At 37.0% G+C, this 18,382-nt stretch overlaps 1 protein-coding gene across 1 annotated transcript in view; it reads right to left on the bottom strand.

The window, feature by feature from the left end:
- The window catches only part of DNAH6 (dynein axonemal heavy chain 6), a 223,413-nt gene that overhangs the window by 169,425 nt on the left and 35,606 nt on the right, over positions 1 to 18,382 (bottom strand). Inside the window, exons 7-14 of the mRNA XM_047069367.1 lie at positions 17,244 to 17,361; positions 15,551 to 15,719; positions 13,230 to 13,346; positions 11,301 to 11,501; positions 8,630 to 8,750; positions 5,346 to 5,497; positions 4,380 to 4,532; positions 272 to 523 (exon numbers count right to left, since the gene is read on the bottom strand). Coding sequence (XP_046925323.1) covers positions 272 to 523; positions 4,380 to 4,532; positions 5,346 to 5,497; positions 8,630 to 8,750; positions 11,301 to 11,501; positions 13,230 to 13,346; positions 15,551 to 15,719; positions 17,244 to 17,361 — 1,283 coding nt within the window. The remainder of the gene's footprint in view (positions 1 to 271; positions 524 to 4,379; positions 4,533 to 5,345; positions 5,498 to 8,629; positions 8,751 to 11,300; positions 11,502 to 13,229; positions 13,347 to 15,550; positions 15,720 to 17,243; positions 17,362 to 18,382) is intronic.

Raw genomic sequence — 18,382 nt, 5'->3', positions numbered from 1 at the left:
GAACGAAATACTATTTATTTTTTTAAATTTTTTTAATGTTTATTTATTTTTGAGAGAGACACAGAGCATGAGTGGGGGAGGAGCAGAGAGAGAGGGAGGCACAGAATCCGAAGCAGGCTCCAGGCTCCAAGCCGTCAGCACAGAGCCTGACGCGGGGCTTGAACCCACAAACCGTGAGATCATGACCTGAGCCGAAGTTGGACGCTTAACCGACTGAGCCACCCAGGCACCCCTCACAGATTATTATTTTTTTAATCCTGCTTTAGTTTACCTGTGCGTGTAGCTTTACTTCATTCACTTCATTGGTTAGGTCTTCAAGATCTCTACCCAAATGCAGAGAAAACTGCTTAATGCTTGTTTCTCTGTCACCCACAGATTTATCAATGGCATTCCGAACTGCAACAATGGATGGCTTCATAGTAGCGAAAACAGCAAAGTCTTCAGGAGGTGTGGGAACCTGATACTGTTCAATGAGCTTGTACATTTGAATCACTACATTCCCTTCATCTTCAAGGCTCTCGATCTAAATAAACAGAAACACTAGTTGCTTATTAAATATATCAGAGTCCTATATTCCCTTTCAGCTTTATCTAATAGGAGATAGCCACTGTGCACTATGAACATCACACATTCATAGCCAGCACCTGAGGCATATGCTTAACATTATGATCAAACTGGCTGAACCCTGCTGAGTGATAAATACAGTGATTGCTACAATACAGGTAATCAGGCCCAGGAGGTAGGTTGTTCAGAGCTGAGCACAGTTAGTATTACTCTTATAAATGTTTATTCTCTCTCTCTCTCTCTCTCTCTCTCTCTTTTTTCTTGCCAAGCATTAAACAGTAAACAGTGCCAATATTTAGTTTTCAGAGACAGCATGTACCATCAGGGTGCTTAGTTGTAACATTTGAGCTTCCAGACATGTGTGCTGAGCAGGGATTGTCCAGAGCAGCTCCTGAGGCATGCACAGGTCATGGTTCTGACCGCGTGTTCCCCACGATCCTTTAATAAATACTTTTACTACCTTCAACTGACTATTAAACATCTTCGCTTTGATGTCCCACCTTCAGTGGACAGTGCCTTTCCTAAGTTTGTGGGAAGGGACTCTCCGGTTTTGGGGGAAGCCTTCTCTTTTCCACTCTGCCACATGGTTATACAGGGAGCAGCCATGTTTGGACAACTTGACCCAACCTCCTGGCCACAAGCTGAACCAAGCAGCACAAAACTGGGACTTCATGAACTGGGCTGAGTCTGCCCTCTCTCTGAACATGGGAAGAATTAGACAGTAGGTGTTGGCAGAGGCCATTTGTTTCCATGTAGAAACAAAGCATGTCATTGACATGAGAAGAGAACTGCAGAGAGGCTTTTAGAGAAATGGTTCCCAACCGTTAGCTTGAGATTCACAATCACCTTGCTCAACAGATTGCTGAGCCCTTCCCCTGAGCTTCTGATTCAGAAGATCTAGGGTGGAGCCTGAGAATATACATTTCTGAGTTTCCTGCTGATACTAATGCTGCTGATCTGGGCCCACCCCTCCAGAACCAGCATTCTAGAGAGGAGCAGAGATGAGAGACGGAAAGAGAAAGGCCTTTCTGGTTTATTTATGCTTCTCTAGTTCTAAGTTCCTATCCTCTTTTAAGGCTAGGCTCTATGCATGCCTTTGGATTCCAGAGGATAACCCTGCAAACTTAGAATAAATGTTCTCATCTTTCCAAGCTAACTATGTGAGTTTTTGTTACTTACAACCCAAAGTTGAACGTCTTAATAACATCTTAAACAAGTAATAAATAGAACTAAGTTTCTGTACACCAAGATCTGTTCATCTTCCTATGTTTCCTATACTTGGCATAAACATATGTCCATGTTTCTCTGAGAGCGTCTTGGTTTACACTTAATATCCTGGCAGAATGATTAATAGTGCCTCATTCACTCTCAAAATTGGCCTGGTCAGACAGTGATTATGTGGCCTACCACACTCATACTGGTTAATGATACCTGTTCCCTGCAGAAAGATATCCAAGAGTAGTCATAGACTTCTCTTGCTGTCCCCACGTTCAGTTGCCCACTTAGTCCTTTCAATTCTACTAAGTAAATTTACTAGAATCCATTCCTGCTCTCCTATCCTTGAAAAATATAGCTTCAGCTACAATTTGTCAGCTTTCTCTACCAAGCACCCTTTCTCCATCGTGTACCAATTGCCACATCCTGCTCTTGTCATGCTGCCTCAGGTCTTTGCACACAGTTTCCCTCTCCTTGGAATCCTACCTGAGTAGATGTATTCTAGGACATAGCTTGAATATGCCATCTTCCACAAAGCCTTCTGTGATTCATAGCCAAGAATGACCACAACTCCTTCCAGTCCTACAACAGTATCCTGTACCTATACATATTATATAATAATTATCTGCTTTCATTATAGACTCTGAGCTCCTTGAAGGCAGGTTTACTCATTGTTGCAACCCCTGTCCTCTGTAAGTGGGTGTTCACTACACTTTCTGAGTTCCAAAAAAAAGCTGTTCATGTATGGAGAACGTCTCCCTAAGGGAAACTGCCTCCCCAACACAACACCCAGAAATGCACACACAACTTGGTGGGGATGGACATAGTCTGGGTTTTCTGCATGGCACAATCAAGTCTCCTGTTCAGGAACAACAGAGTGAGAGCAATTTACCCTCTGCGATGTGATCCTAACTTCCTGTCATAGTTTATATAACAGGATGGAGGTGGGGAGCTGAATGCATTTAATAGACATTGAAAATTAATATTGGGGGGAGAGAGAGAGAGATTCTCTCTCTCTCGGTGGCTGGCTAGACTTGCAGTATGTAACTTGGGAGCTGCTGTCAGCCATGTTTGCTGCTGTGGGATGAAGAAGCAGAAGCAGCAAGTCTGTAGAGAAAGAGAAGCAGATCAGATCTTTAGAGAGATGCAGAAAGAAAGGCTGGAGAGAAAGAACTACCTGGATTTCCTACAGTCTTCTCATTACTGGTTCTGGTAAATTCCTAAGCCTACTTACCTTTTTGATGAAGGGGTAGGGTTCCATACTACTGAATCCTTAAATAGGGCCCCCTTGGCCTAAGCTAGCTCATTGAGGTTTAGTTATTTGTCCAAAGCACCTTAATGACTACAAATTGACTACAAATTGGCATCTCTAGACTCCTGAGATAATATATTTGTACATCTGAGGGAAAGCCACAATACCTGCCCTTTTGTGAAGATGAGCTTCTTTAAATGAGAAACAAAATTGTTACATTTAAATTAGTGAATCACTGGGTTATACACCTGAAACTAATATAACATTGTGCGTCAACTATACTTCAATATAAAAATAAATTCGAAAATGTCAAAAATGGTTACATTTATGGGACCATGAAACAGCCTTTACTGTTAAGAATATGTAACAGACTATCTAGTGGCTAATGACTTATCTTACTCAGTGCACATTTTTTATTTGTAACATATCTTCAATTTCCAGATAGTTAAGAAAATAATTTACCTCTATTTCAAATGTCAATTGATATGAATGAAAGCTTATGAAAAATGACAACTGAAATTAAATGCTAGGTTGCCTGTCACAGGGAAGATCCTGTGAGGAGGAAACCAAATTTCTAGAGAGAAAGAAATAAGGGAGACAAAGGTCTAAGTGTGTGTGAGAGAGAGAGAGAGAAAGAGAGAGAAAGAGCCAGTGAGCTGATCAACAAAAGAGAGAGAGAGAGAGAGTGTGTGTGTGTGTGTGTGTGTGTGTGTGAGAGAGAGAGAGAGAGAGAGATATGACCCTATCACCGGCACCACTTGAGTCCCATATCTACTCTTCTCTCCCAACTTCTACCTCCCTATGTAAGCTAGTTTGAATTGGGTTTTATTCCTAATGGTGAGGTTCTTGACTATCATGCAGATATGGGTTAAGGGTTAAGACTTCCATTATGACCAATATATAGATTACAATTCCATGATCATTGATCACAAAGAAGAATTGCAATAAACCATGATTGAGAGCACTGACTTTGCAGTCAGAGACCCAGAGCTGGGTAGACCCAGCTCTACCATGTAACAAGCTTTGTGATCTTGGACAATATAACCATTTTTAGTGTCTGTTTCCTCATCTATGGAATGAGAATAAAAATTATCTACACTTCTTAAGTTTTTGTGAGGATTAAAAATGTAATATATATTTAAAAAATTAGTGCAATTCTTGACTAGTGGTGAGAGTTTGATCAGTGTTAGCTGCCATTATTGCTGTGATGTAGGGTATTCAATTATATTGTCTGAAAGTGTTCTAATATTTTGATAGCTGTTTGTTGACCTTCAGTCCCTCAATTTTTATTTGTTTTCCTTACCTAACACAAGGTCTGGAATGTTGAGTCATATAAAAATCAACCTACCCTTTCCTGAATTTCATCAAGAAATACTAAGCTGTTAACATATTCTATGGTGGTAGTTGGAACAAATTCAAGTTTATACTCTGCATCTTGTGCCTCAGAGATAATGGCATCCACTTTTTTCTTGCTTTGACGAGGAAGCATATAATTTAGCACCTAGGAAAGAAAAAGAAAATGTAAATCATAACTATTTAAATATTGCCACTTTAATAAATATTTTAAATAAATTCTAATTAAATTAGCAGATATTGGCTCTGTCTTCTGTCATTTATACTAGGGGTCAGCAGAGGCTTTCTGTAAGGATCAGATAGTAAATATTTTAGATTTGTACGACATACCATCTCTGTTATAATTACTCAACTCTGCCCTTGTAGTGAGAAAGCAACCATAGATAATACAAAAGCAAACTGTCATGGTTGTATGTACAAAACAGATGGTGGACTGGATTTACCCTGTGGGGTATGGTTTACCATTGTCTCACTGGAGGTATTTGAGAATATTATAGGTATACCCTGGCTCCAAAGGAAGGCATCAAAATTATTTCAGGATCAATACAAATTTCCTCACCTCTACAATTCACCAAAATACAATCAGATCTTTAGGGACAGTTTCAGAGCAGGAAATGATGTCCTAAACTTGACCTCAACCAGCATTCCCATGGGGACACTGAGCTGTTATAGTAATATCTCTTCTGCAGGAAGTGTTGAAATGCTCCAACAAAGAAAAACAGAATGGGGAATAAGAGGCTACTCTGAGGCCTGTAAGTGCCCTTCCTTCCCTCATCTGAAAGCCTACTATGTTTGGGACAGAGAGAATATGAGACTTTTCTTAGATATTAAGGATGCTCAGTAGGTTATGTTAATTTTAAACATTTGCAATACTACAAAATAAAGATAGGCTATTTGTGGTGGAAAATTTTTAAAATAATTATACAGACTACAATTAAAGTGTTTCCTAGTTCATAATTACCTCCAAGCATTGCAAAGGTGATGGGATTAGTTTTTCTTTTAGCAGCTTTGTATCAATGAGCAGCAATCCTACATTTCTGGTGGGTCTTAGAGCTATTGCGTCCTTGTGCTGTCTGTGGTATTTTTCCAGTTGTTCTCCAAAAAACTTAACATCTACATGAAATTATAATATAAGGCATAAAATATATCATATCAAATTTTAAAGGGTTATTATGAATATGGTAAAAATCATTGCATTAATAAATTTACATACATATTTATAATGCTATTTTCCTAATGCAGAATTCCATGTATAACTTCAAAATGTTAATTCATAATGCTTTATATCTTATCTTATACTAAAAAAACTAATAGTCAATAATGTAAATATGTTTTATGGCTCCTATTAAGAGATGGAAGATAAAAATAATTTGTAACTGCATTAGAGGGTCTAGTCTGGAATGGACTGGATTTTTGAGTCAAGTTGGTTTGAAGTTGGGCTTACTGGAAGGGTTCCACATGGCACCTCCATGTAAACTATTTTGAGGACATTTACAACAAAAGTTTAAAATACAAGAGATTGAGCATAGCTGAAGTTATCTCCATTCCTCTTCCCAACACCTGTCTGCCAACCCTGTTCGTACATCATGGTTGAGGCGTTTGTTGATGTGAATCTGCCATATGCCACAGCTGCAGTTTGATAATCTTCCCATTTTCATTTTCTCCCTTCTCCAATCTATCTAGAACCACTGGAGGCCTGATTACCTTTGAATACAATTGTATCATACTGTTGGTCAAAAACAGCTCCTTCTAATACATATGCAATACTAAACTACTTTGCTTGTCTTTAAAAATCCTGTATGCTCTGAGCCTGTAAAAAATTAGCTAACTTTATATCCAAGTGCTTCTTCCACCTGAGTCAGAATGATTTCCTTACTATTCCCTGTTCTCTGTATATAACCCTTTTCCAAAAAGAAAAGGGTGTTGATTCTTGTCTTTACTCATGTCAACTCCTCTCCTGAATATAAGGGGAAGTTTGACATAGCATAAAGAACATGCAGTGTTAGAAAACCTAAACTCAAGCCTTTAACCCATATTTGGCTTTGTGTAAGTCACTTAATCTTTCTGAGCTTTAGCTTCCTTATAACACAAAAAGGGTCAACAATTATCTATCCTACTCATTTCAGAAGGTTTAGATGTGTGTATTTTTGAGAACTGACAAAATGAGATATCAAGTAATCTGAGAAGCCCTCTGGTAAGGAAACCTGTATGATGTTGCTTGGTCTAGTATTTTCCAAACTTATTTGAACACAGAGTCTTTTTTCATGGTATCATGTAATTATCGTTCAGAATAGTGATCCAAGCATTAGAAACAGAGTAGACTAGAACTGATTCAGGTGGAAAAGGAGAGATAACTCCTAAAATCCTAAGACGTTTCAAAAATGAAGAAACCCTATGAGTGTTATTAGACTCTTTGGAGAGTCAACACCAGAATAATGGGTACACCAGAAGAAAAGAGGAGGTAGAGAGGTTATTTAAAGAAATAATGGCTGCGAACTTCCCAAACCTGGAGTAAGAACTAGACATACAAATCCATGAAGCTAATAGATCACCTTACTATCTCAATACAAAAAGACCATCTCCAAGACATATTATTACAAAACTTTCAAAAGTCAATGATAAAGAATCTTAAAGGCAGCCAGGGAAAAAAAGAAAGTAACCTACAAAGGAACTACTAGATTCATTAGACTATGAGCAGATTTCTCAGCAGAAACTCTACAGGCTGGGAGAGAATAGAATTATGTATTCAAGTATTTGAAAGACAAAAATTGCCAGCCAAGAATACTCTATCTAGCAAAGTTACCCTTCAGATATAAAGAAGAAATAAAGATCTAAGACAAATAAAAGTGAATGGAATTCATCACTTCTAGACCTCCCTTACAAGAAATGTTGAAAGGAGCTTTTGTCTACCTGAAATGAAAAAATACACGAAACTTTGAGTAAGGTGATAAATAGAATCAGAAAACTGTAACTCTATTTTAGAATAGGGTGTTAAACAATTATAGTATAAAGGTTAGAGGAAAAAAGCATTAAAAATAACTATAGCTACTATAATTTGGCAACAAACTCACAGAACATAAAGAGATAATTGTTGCAACATAAATATACAAGGGGAGGAGGAAAATAAAAGAACCTGTATAGGCAAATGAAGATAAATTACTTCTAACAGAAAAAGGACTATTTTATCTATGAGACATTTTATACAATACCTCACAGTAGCCACAAAACAAAAATCTAAAGCAAAGAAAGACACACACACACACACACACACACACACACACACACACACGGGAGAAACAGACCAATTCATCATAGAAAACCACCAAACTAAAAAGGTAAACAGAAAATACGAAGAAAAAAAGAGAGAGAGAAAGAGATACAAAACAACGAAAAAACAAAAATAAAATGGCAGTAGTAAGTCCTCATATATCAATGATCACCCTAAATGTAAATGGATTGAACTCACCAATAAAAAGGCACAGAGTGGGTGGCTGGATTGAAAAATAAGACCCTACTATATGCTGCTTTCAGGAGACTCATCTCAGCTGCGAAAAACATAGATTCAAAGTGAAGAGGTGGAAGATGATACTCTAAGCAAGCAGTAACCAAAAGAAAGTGGATGTAGCCATACTGATATCAGACAAAATAGACTTGAAGCCAAAAATCGTAAGAGACAAAGACCATTATGTAACGATAAAGGGGCCAATAGATCAAGAAGATATAACAATCATAAACATATACGCTCCCAACATCCAAGCACTGAAATGTATTAAGCAAACACTATCAGCTCTTAAGAGAGAAATCAACAAGAATACAATAATAGTAGAGGACTTTAATACCCTACTATCATCAATGAATAGGTCATGCAGACAAAACCAACAAAGAAATGGAATTGAATCACATTTTAGAACAAATGGACTTAACGGACATACATAGAACATTCCATCCAACAGCAAAATATACATTCTTCTCAAGTGCACATGCCACATTCTCCAAGATAAATTAAATCTATCTTAGTAAATTTAAGATAATCTTAGTAAATTTATCAAATCATACCAACTATGAGGATGTGGTAAAAACTAATTCTACAGAAAATAAGCCAGAAATGAATAAACTTGTCTTTTATCAGGCCAACTTTTTTTGGTCATCATTTCTGTCACTACACACCAATAAACAGAAACTAGACTACTATAAACCTCGATATCCCTCTCAAAAATAATTAGTAAGGACAAATGGAAAACTTACCAGGTTCTTGAAGTTTAAGAGCTTGTAAATCAAGACTTTCATTTTCCTTGAAGAATATATGGAACTTTTCAAACGTAGCTGCATATAATCGGGCAGATTCAAATGCTGCTTGTATGGTTTCCTAAATGTTATAAATAAACAGACAAATAAAATTATTTTTTTTCCTGAGCAGAATTCAACTCAATATAACTAAAATAAACACAAATGCCTTCTCTGTGTCCAACAATATGCTTTGACCTAGGGATACATAAGTGAGGGAAGATACCATCCTTGATGTCAAAGAGCAGTTAATGGATTCTCTTATGAAGTAAAAGAAAAAACACATCTTAAAATCTGACTTTTGAAAACTGTTCTTTATGATTAAAAATGAAGCATACTTACAATTTTTTAAATCTGAAACAACTCCTCAACACTTGTCTTTTAAAAAAAAATTTTTTTTAACGTTTATTTATTTTTGAGACAGAGAGAGACAGAGCATGAACGGGGGAGGGTCAGAAAGAGGGAGACACAGAATCCGAAACAGGCTCCAGGCTCTGAGCTGTCAGCACAGAGCCCGACGCGGGTCTTGAACTCATGGACTGCGAGATCATGACCTGAGCCGACGTCGACCACTTAACCGACTGAGCCACCCAGGCACCCCTCAACTCTTGTCTTTTAAGGGTTTTACATTTTTTAAATGACCTTTACATTTTGAAGAGTATCTCGTGTGTGTGTGTGTGTGTGTGTTATATCTTATAATGCATAATTTCAGTTATACATTCTTGGTAATAATACCACAGAAATGATATATGTTCTCAGTGCATCACAGAAGAAGGCACATAACATCAGTTTGTCCCCGAGATGTTAACATGTTAGTTAAGGTGGCGTCTGTCAGGCTTCATCACTGCAAACTTACTATTTTCTCCCTGAAATCAATAAATACCTTATATACAGACAAAATACTGTTTTGAGACAAAATACTGTTTCTCACTGAACTTTTACATACTCATTTTAGTATGAATTGGAGATTCCTTACTGTTTCTATGATAACCATCATGATTTTTCTTTATGTTTTCTTTCTACATTTATTAGTTGACATTCTGCTCTAAGGAAAAGCTTTCCCCTCTCATTCAATTCATTTCTTCATTCACAATATGGACTAATGTGTTTCCATTTTATTCAAGGATTTATGATACTTTTATTTTTTTAAAAGTATACTTATTTTATTTTGGGAGAGAGAGAGAGCAAAGACAGAGGGAGAGAGAATCTATAGCAAGCTCTGCACTGTCTGCACAGATCCCAACACAGGGCTCAGACCTACGAACTGTGGGATCATGACCTGAGCCAAAATTGTGAGTCAGACACTTAACTTACTGAGACACCCAGGTGCCCCACAAGGGTTTATGATACTTTTGTAATCAGTATTTATTTTAATGGCCAAATTGTCCCAGGGAGACCCTTCTATGGCCTTGATACTTGAAAAACTATCTTGAATAGATAAAAATTATTGATTCACACTTTCTTCCCTTGAGTTTCATTAAGAAATGCTGTTTTATTATTGTCTTGCTTTATACACTGTTTCTGAGAAGTCTGATGCTGGTCTAATTCTCTTACTTTGCAAGTTCTTTGACCTTTGTGTGTTGAGCTTTAAAAGCTAATAGTTTTAAGAGGATATATGACAGAACTGATTGCTCTGGGTCAATTTTCCAAGGTACTCTACAGGCCCTTTCAATACAGATTCAGGTTTTCTTTTCTTGGACTACAGTTATAAATGTTTGCTCTACCCTATGTTTTCTTGTCCTCTTTGGAGACTCCAATTAAATGTATATTATTTCTTCTTTGCCTGTTCTATTCCAATTATTTTCTCTCTGACCCTTTTACTTGTATCTCTAGCTTATTTTCATTCCCTTGTTTTTCTGTCTTTCCTCCATTCTCATTTTTCTTATTCTTCTAACTATTAAATTTTCATTTGAGTTTATCCTCCCTTGGTCACCATGTAATTTAGGCTTCATTTCTGAGATGATTTTGTCTTTTTATTTCCCATTTATGATTTTGAATTTTTTATTCAATGTGATTGTACACATAATTCAAATGCTTGTTTGAGGATATCTACTTTAGTTGGTAGCATAGCTTTTGTTTCATGGTTTTTTGGGAAGGAAAGGAAGGAGCATTCATGAGATCTTTTAATCTTCTCTTTCTGTTTTCTTCTTGTAGCAGTTTTACATGAATTTAATATATCTTCATTTCTTCAGGTTGTGGATTTGAAGTGATTTATAGGATTTATAATTCAAGGGTATTCTATTCTGTCAGTGTAGCAATGTACAGATTTTTAAATTTTTTGGTGGTGGGGAAAAATTGGGTATACTTTGATTTTTTTGGTTCTCTTTTGTCTTGTAGGACCTTAAATTTTCACCAGTTGCTTCATTTCCCCTATGCCACCCAATGTTTAAATAACGCCTCTTCTTCCTTCTTAACCTTATTTTCTCCCCTGGGAGTGAAGCCACCTCAGATAATTTGTACTTCTAAATCCTTTCCTATAGTCAGTGCTCTGATATACCAGGGCTTTAAAAAGAAATACTTTACTATTTAGAAGTTAAGTAGCATTCAGTTTAAAGATAAGAAAGGAACTATATTTCTCAATTTCTTAAAAATTGAGACTATAATAAATTAGTTTTAGTAAAAGTAAATGTACCTTTATTTGAAGGATAATTGTGTGAAAATTCTTATCATCATCAAATACTGCTGATAGGCTTGGACCAAATCCACAAGTTTTTTCTTCAAGTTTGTTGTTAATGTAAGGTCTGGTAAAAGCGTCAAAATATGTATCAGGTACAAGATTAGGAACTGATAGCACAGTGTTTTGAAATTGATTAATTGCATCTGAAATACCAGCCTGTTAGAAAAACATAAACATAAATGTAAGCATATATGGTTATATTTATGAATAATTTTGAATTTTCTGAAATGCTAAAATAAATAACTCATTCAACCATGCCAAATACTGTGTTGATTCTGAGTACATACAAATCATGTGAAGGACACGAGTCTTCTGGCCAAGAAGGGACCTAAGAACCCAGTGTCTCCACAGGAGCTTCTGAGTGAGGTCACAACCATAGGGAGCTCAGCAGTCTGCTTGTCCATGTAAATATCCTAAAATAACCTATCTGATAAATCACAGAATCATGGACTGCTGGAATTAGAAGCAACCTTAAAACTCATCTGCCTTCTCATCTTACAGATACATAAAACGAACACTAGAGAGTTAAGCGGATTCCCTAAGGTCAAATAGCCATTAACTGTTAAGTCAAGACTGGAATCTAGAGATCCTGGTTACTAGTGCCATTGTGGTACAGTATACCAGGAAACACAGATCCTGATAGGTCTACTAATCTATATGTATAGACAAATGTGGAAGGCAGAATTCCGTGATGGCGCCCAAGATTCCCTCCCTCTGGTGCACATGCACTGTATGATCCCTTCCTCTTGAGTATGGAGGGATGGAGGGCCTGTGGATACAATGGGATGCCACTCTCCACAACTGGGCTACATTATATAGAAACTTAAAGGAGGAGCACCCGGGTGGCTCAGTCAGTTAAGTGTCAAACTTCAGCTCAGGTCACGATCTCAGGGTTAATGGGTTCAGGCCCCACATTGAGGTCTGTGTTGGTGGTGTGGAGCCTGCTTGGGATTCTCTCTCTCTCCTCCCCCACTCTGCCCCTTCCCCGCACATGCTTGCTTGCTTTCTCTCTCAAAATAAATAAATACACTTAAAAAAGAGAAAGTTAAAAGAATTTTGCAGATATAATTAAGGTCCCAAATCCGTTGACTCTGAGTTAATCGAAAAGGTATATCCCGGGTATACCTGACTGAACCAGGTGAAAATCCTTAAAAGAGGGATTGGGCCCTTCCCAAAGGAGATTTTCCAACTGATGTTGAAGAAGCAAACATCCATATTGTAAACTGCTTATAGGGTTGGCCACATGGTAAGGAATTGCAGGTGATTTCTAGGATCTAAGAGTAGTCCCCTGCTGACATCCCTCAAGAACACAGGAACTTCAGTCCTCTACCTGCATAGAGGTGAGCTGTTCGAACAACTTGAGGGAATTTAGAAGTAGACCCTTTTCTAGCCAAGCCTCTAAGGAGACCTCATCATAGCCAATACCTGCGTGGCAGCCTGGAGAGACTTTGAAGCAGAGGATGAGCCCAGACTTCCGACCCATAGAAAGTTGAGAAAACACAAGGCTGTTGTTTTAAGCTGCCACGTTTGTGGTAACTTGTTACACAGCAACAGATAACTAAAATAAACTTTTCACAGATGTGGCACACCTAAAAAGATTTCAAAAGTTGTCCTTACCATAGTCAATGCTAAATTTTGTATAGAATATGTTCTCTTGATGGTACACCCGACCAAGCCCCCAATCTGTCTCAAAGAAAACGTGCTAAACTTTTAGATCTTTTTTATGTACATGTAATGCTGTGCATAGAACAATACTTTCTCATTTTCTTCTAATCATTTTGGAAAAGTGACAACAGCAATCCTGCCAATCATTTGACAGTGAAACAGTTGCTTCATTTTCCAAAAAGTTATGTATGCATGGATGCTATCTGAAGAAACACACACCAGGAAGTCTTCCAAAGAAGGCTCGAAGAGTAATGATTGGACTGTCAAAATCAGTTCTGTGAGAAACATAGGGATGAGAGACTCATCTTCTTCCTGCTTTTCCACCACAGAGGCCCCCTGAAATGAGCACATTTGCAGTGTTAAAAAGATGTAAGAACCAAGGTGGAAGATTAAAACAAAAACAAAAACAAAAACAAAAACCTCTGTATTACAAGAGGCATGTAAACTGAAGCTTATACAATTAATTGATTTCATAATGTTGGCATGTCTTTCAGTGAATATTACCATAGAAATTAAAAAATTAAGGCAAACATTGAAAGACGATTCAACAGTGTAAAACTCTTCTCCTTATAAAAACATTATCAACAAAATGGAAAGGCAAACAACAAGCTGGAAAAATATGTCAGTAGTGAACACAGAATATAGAAAGTTGATAATATTTAAATAGAAATATACTTGATATACTCAATAGAAATGTATACTAACAATATAACCATTGATACATAAATATATATTAAAATAGAAATGTACTTAAATAGAAAAATGGCAAAGGGCATGATCTGACATTTTTTAAAAGGAATATACAAGTGATCAATCACTCTCCTCCTTGTTCTCGTACTCCTGATAGTTAACTCAGTAACAATATTTATTGAGCATTCACTGTGTGCCAGACAGTGCTAAGTATTCATGTACCCACACCAACCATATGAAGCAGGTATCATTATTACCCCCATGAGAAAAATAGGATCTGAAGAAGGTAAGACATTTCATCCAGGACATACTGGTTATTAAGTGCCAGACCTATGCTCTTATCCCTGCACTGGGGTGACAATTAAAGAAATATAACAATTAAAAGCAGTGATATACTACTTTACATCCATCATATTGACCAAAATGAAAATGAATGATAATATCTAGTGTGCCTGTGGCTCATTGTCAAACATTGCTGGGAAGGTTATAAATTAACACAAAACCTTCTGGCAAGTTAATCCATCCGTATCAAAAGGCTTAACAAGTAAGCGTATTTGTGACCCAACAATTCCACATCTAGGAGTTTCTTCTAAGGGGAAAAATCAGATGTGTGAAAAATGTATGGACAAGGATGTTCTCTGCAGTATTATTTGGAATACTGAGAAAGTGATCAACAATAGAAAATTATTTAGAAGATGTACAGTAGGTACATTTTTGTGTGAGAATATTATATGGAAAAGTACATACTGACTCAGGAGATTTTTCACAATATATTGCTAGGTAGAAAAAGCATGTGATAAGGCAGCAAGTAAAGTATGATACCCTTCTTCCCACTGGAAATAGTTATCTTTGGAAAGCAGAGGATGCTTTCCTTTGTATATTTCTGTGTTCTTCCCATTTTTTTCACTTAGCATATATTACTTTTATAATTAGAAAAATAAATGTTACTTTCAAAATATAAAGATATTTAGAAAAAGGAGGAATTGAGATTAGGGGAGGAGAGAAAGTAATAAAAAAAGAATATGCTACTAAAATTCAATGTTTGGAGGAAAGGGAAACTATGGCAAAGAACATCCAGCCTTGAAATTTCATAACTGGGTTTCCTGGGGTGGAGGGTTGGGGGGAGTTGACAAGTGCAGGTACGAAGACTGATGAAACTAGGTATGCATGTTTTGTTAAGTTTTAGGTATCTAGCATGGAGCTACTATCTGGGATGGAGCTGGGGGAAAGCTTATTGAGAAACGTGGATATTAGATGATATGATTTCTCTCTCAGCCACCAGAAGAGTTGTAGCACTTCATCTCAAACATCTCAAATTAATCTGTGTCTCTAAGATCAACAACCTAAGATAGAGGCTATCTACTCAAAGCACAAAGACTTGCTTCCATGATTTGCTTCTTCTCACCTCTAAACCATTGCTTACCTCTTTCATTTATACCACCTTCCCTGCTTCTGTCTGCCAGCTCATGCCCACAATGACCCCCAACCTGTAAGCTTTATTAAAGGGGGCAAGCATCCTCTCTCTGATTTTCATCACTATATACCCAACACCCAGCATGGGGATTAGTACGTAGTAGGTACTTAAGAAATATTTGTCCAATGTACACCTGAATAGCTTATAGCAAATTTCTATGAGACAGACATCTGGCACAATGCATGCTTTCTCTTACTTGTTCATACGGTGATTTTCATTTTGCCATTTCAAGTGCATATGGTAAGCTCTTATTATCCTGTGAAATCTCCTAAGCATTCCTGCTACTTCCAGTACACAGAAAATAGCATAATATGCATAGTAAGCACTCCTCAATAAATGCTGACCTGTGAATTTTCTTAATTTTGTCTAAATATACCTTTTTATCAGTGATGTCAGGCTTCTCTTCAGTAATCCATTTCTGAATGACATCTGCTGAAGGTGTTCGTTTTAGCTTGTCAGTGAGATAATTCAAAAGAGAGTTAACAGAATTTACTGTTAGGATGTGCATTGTGTTCTCAATTAGATAGTCATTTAGACGGATAAAGCTTGAAAAGAAAAAAAATACAGCTTCAGTTTTCTATATTCACTACTATTTTTGAAAGTGACAGTAAACCAAATATTCACACTTAAAAAATCATAATTTCTCTTTGAATTTCCATTTATGTTATAATAACAGAGACTTATTGTCCAGAAGAGTTCTTCTTGGACATTCTTCATTTTAAAACACAAATATATTCAAATATATAGCATTAATTTAGCTGAGTGTTCTAACTATTCAAAAGGATATTTAATGAGCAATACAGTTGGTATGGAAAACACACCTACCTCAGCTAGCCAAAAGGGCCATAAGATTTTTGAAAGATGCTTTAAACAAGAAATCAGAAAATATACAACATCTGTGACATTCTAATGGTAAAATTGTGAAACCTTTGCCATTGAATAAATGTTGTTTGACAGCAACTGCTAACCCAGAGATGCAGATTTTTATTTTCTTACTTAGGCATTTAAAACAAATGTTCATTCTACTGAAGTGAAGCCCCAAGTGGCCTCTGTTACCTGTATTATGATGGTGGCCTCAGGGACTGCTTCATTTACTTCTGTTGTGACACAGACAGTGCTATCATGTTATTTCATATATAAACTAGTACACAGTTAAGGTTTATTAAATAGACAGCTGTCAAACTTGGACTAAGTTAGTGGGCACTGAATAACAATAACTGTTTTATAATGCCACACAAAATTTTTCAGATAATGTTTGGGGATTTTGTTTGCAAGTTATTTGTAAATGTTTCTAAATTTTTATTTATTTATTTTTGAGAGAGAGAGAGAGAGAGAGAGAGAGAGTGAGTCTAAGCAGGGGAGGGGCAGAGAGAGGGAGACACAGAATGTGAAGTAGGCTCCAGGCTCTGGGCTGTAAGCACAGAGCTCGACACGGGGCTCAAACTCACAGACAGTGAGATCATGACCTGAGCCAAAGTCGGACATTTAACTGACTGAGCCACTTGCCCTGTTTGCAAGTTATTTGTAATGATGAGGTTTTAGAATGATGTGAAATCCAAACTCTGGAACAATGTCATGATCTGGCCGAGGCCCTAGAAGGAAGACTTTCCACCCTGGTCTCCCAGATGCAAAACCCACCACAGGGAGAGGGTGGAATTTTGTGTGGCAATGCAAAGAACTCCCTGTAGTCTCTAGTGACCAAACAGATGTAGTGGGCTCTCCGGGTCCCCTGGAGGACGCCCACAAATCTCTATGTACCTGACTTCTCCTTACCACAGCCTACTTCATGCTCCAAGCTGGGCTTGAAGGAAACAAAGCTTTAGAGATCAAAGAGAAGCACTTGGCCTTGGGCATGTCTTCCACCCTCCACCAGCTTGCCATTCCTGTGGTTGCTTTGCTGAGTGAAAATCGGATGGGTGAGCTTCTGGGCATGCATTCAGGTTACCATATCCCCCGAATCCCTCATCACTATTAGTGAATCCTGTGATGAAGGCTTTAATTTTTAATGAAATTTGAGAAGGGTGGATGCTCTAATATTTCTTGAAAGAAAAAAAAGAATAATAATTTACCATGTTAGCCTCATGCAGTGGTGCCTTTTGCTGGCCTGCTCTGTGTATGTCATTTTCTCAGAGTCTGAATAAGCAGGCAACTCAGTGAGACCTTCACCATCTGGCATTTTACAATAATCTAAGAACAACAGAAGACACAACAACAGGAATTCTTGTGTAAAAATTCCATTTCTTTCAATATGGATTAAAAAATAAGTAAAATTTTTTATATAGCTGAATAACATTCCATTGTGTGTGTGTGTGTGTATATATATATCAAATGTACGTATATATATACGTATATACACACCACATCTTCATTATCCATTCATCTATCGATGGACACTTGGACTGCTTTCATAATTTGGCTATTATAAATAATGTGGCAATAAACATAGGGGTGCATATATTCATTTGAATTAGTGTTTTCACATTCTTTGGGTAAATACCCAGTAGTGCAATTACTGGATTGTAGGGTAATTCTATTTTTAATTTTTTGAGGAAACTCCATACTGTTTGCCACTGTGGCAAAATGCATCAGTTTGCATTCCCACCAAACAGTGCACAAGGGTTCCTCTTTCTCCACATCTTCACCAATAATTCTTGTTTCTTGAGTTTTTTATTTCAGCCATTCTGACAGGTGTGAGGTGATAATCTCATTTTGTTTTTGATCTGCATTTCCCTGATGATGATGCTGAGTGAAATAAATCAGTCAGAGAAAGACAAATATGAAATGATTTCACTCATTTGTAGAATTTAAGAAATAAAACAAATGAAAGGGAATAAAAGAGACCAAAAAACAGATTCTTAAACATAGAGAACAGGTGGTTACCAGAAGGGGTTGAGTGGAGGGATGGGGAAATAGGTGAAGGAGATTAAGAGTACATTTATCATGATGAACACTGAGTAATGTACAGAATTGCTGAATCACTATATTGTACACCTGAAACTGATATACCACTGTATGTTAACTATATTGGAATTAAAATTTTTAAAAAGATAGGTAAAATTCAAAAATAACAAAATGCTTGGTTAATGATATGTTTCAAACTCTAGAAAATAGCCCAGTTATCCAAAAGAATTCCAATCAAAGGATTTTGACTCACTGAAAGACTGCAGACAGTTCATTAACATTCCCCGTAATAGGGTTTGATCTGTGT

The sequence above is a fragment of the Lynx rufus genome, unplaced genomic scaffold (assembly GCF_022079265.1).
Source record: "Lynx rufus isolate CCGP_SWC_20201006 ecotype Redwood Valley unplaced genomic scaffold, mLynRuf1.p SCAF_8, whole genome shotgun sequence".
NCBI lineage: Eukaryota > Metazoa > Chordata > Mammalia > Carnivora > Felidae > Lynx > Lynx rufus.
Note: the sequence above shows the minus strand (reverse complement) of the source record. Positions and strands in the feature narration are given on the sequence as shown.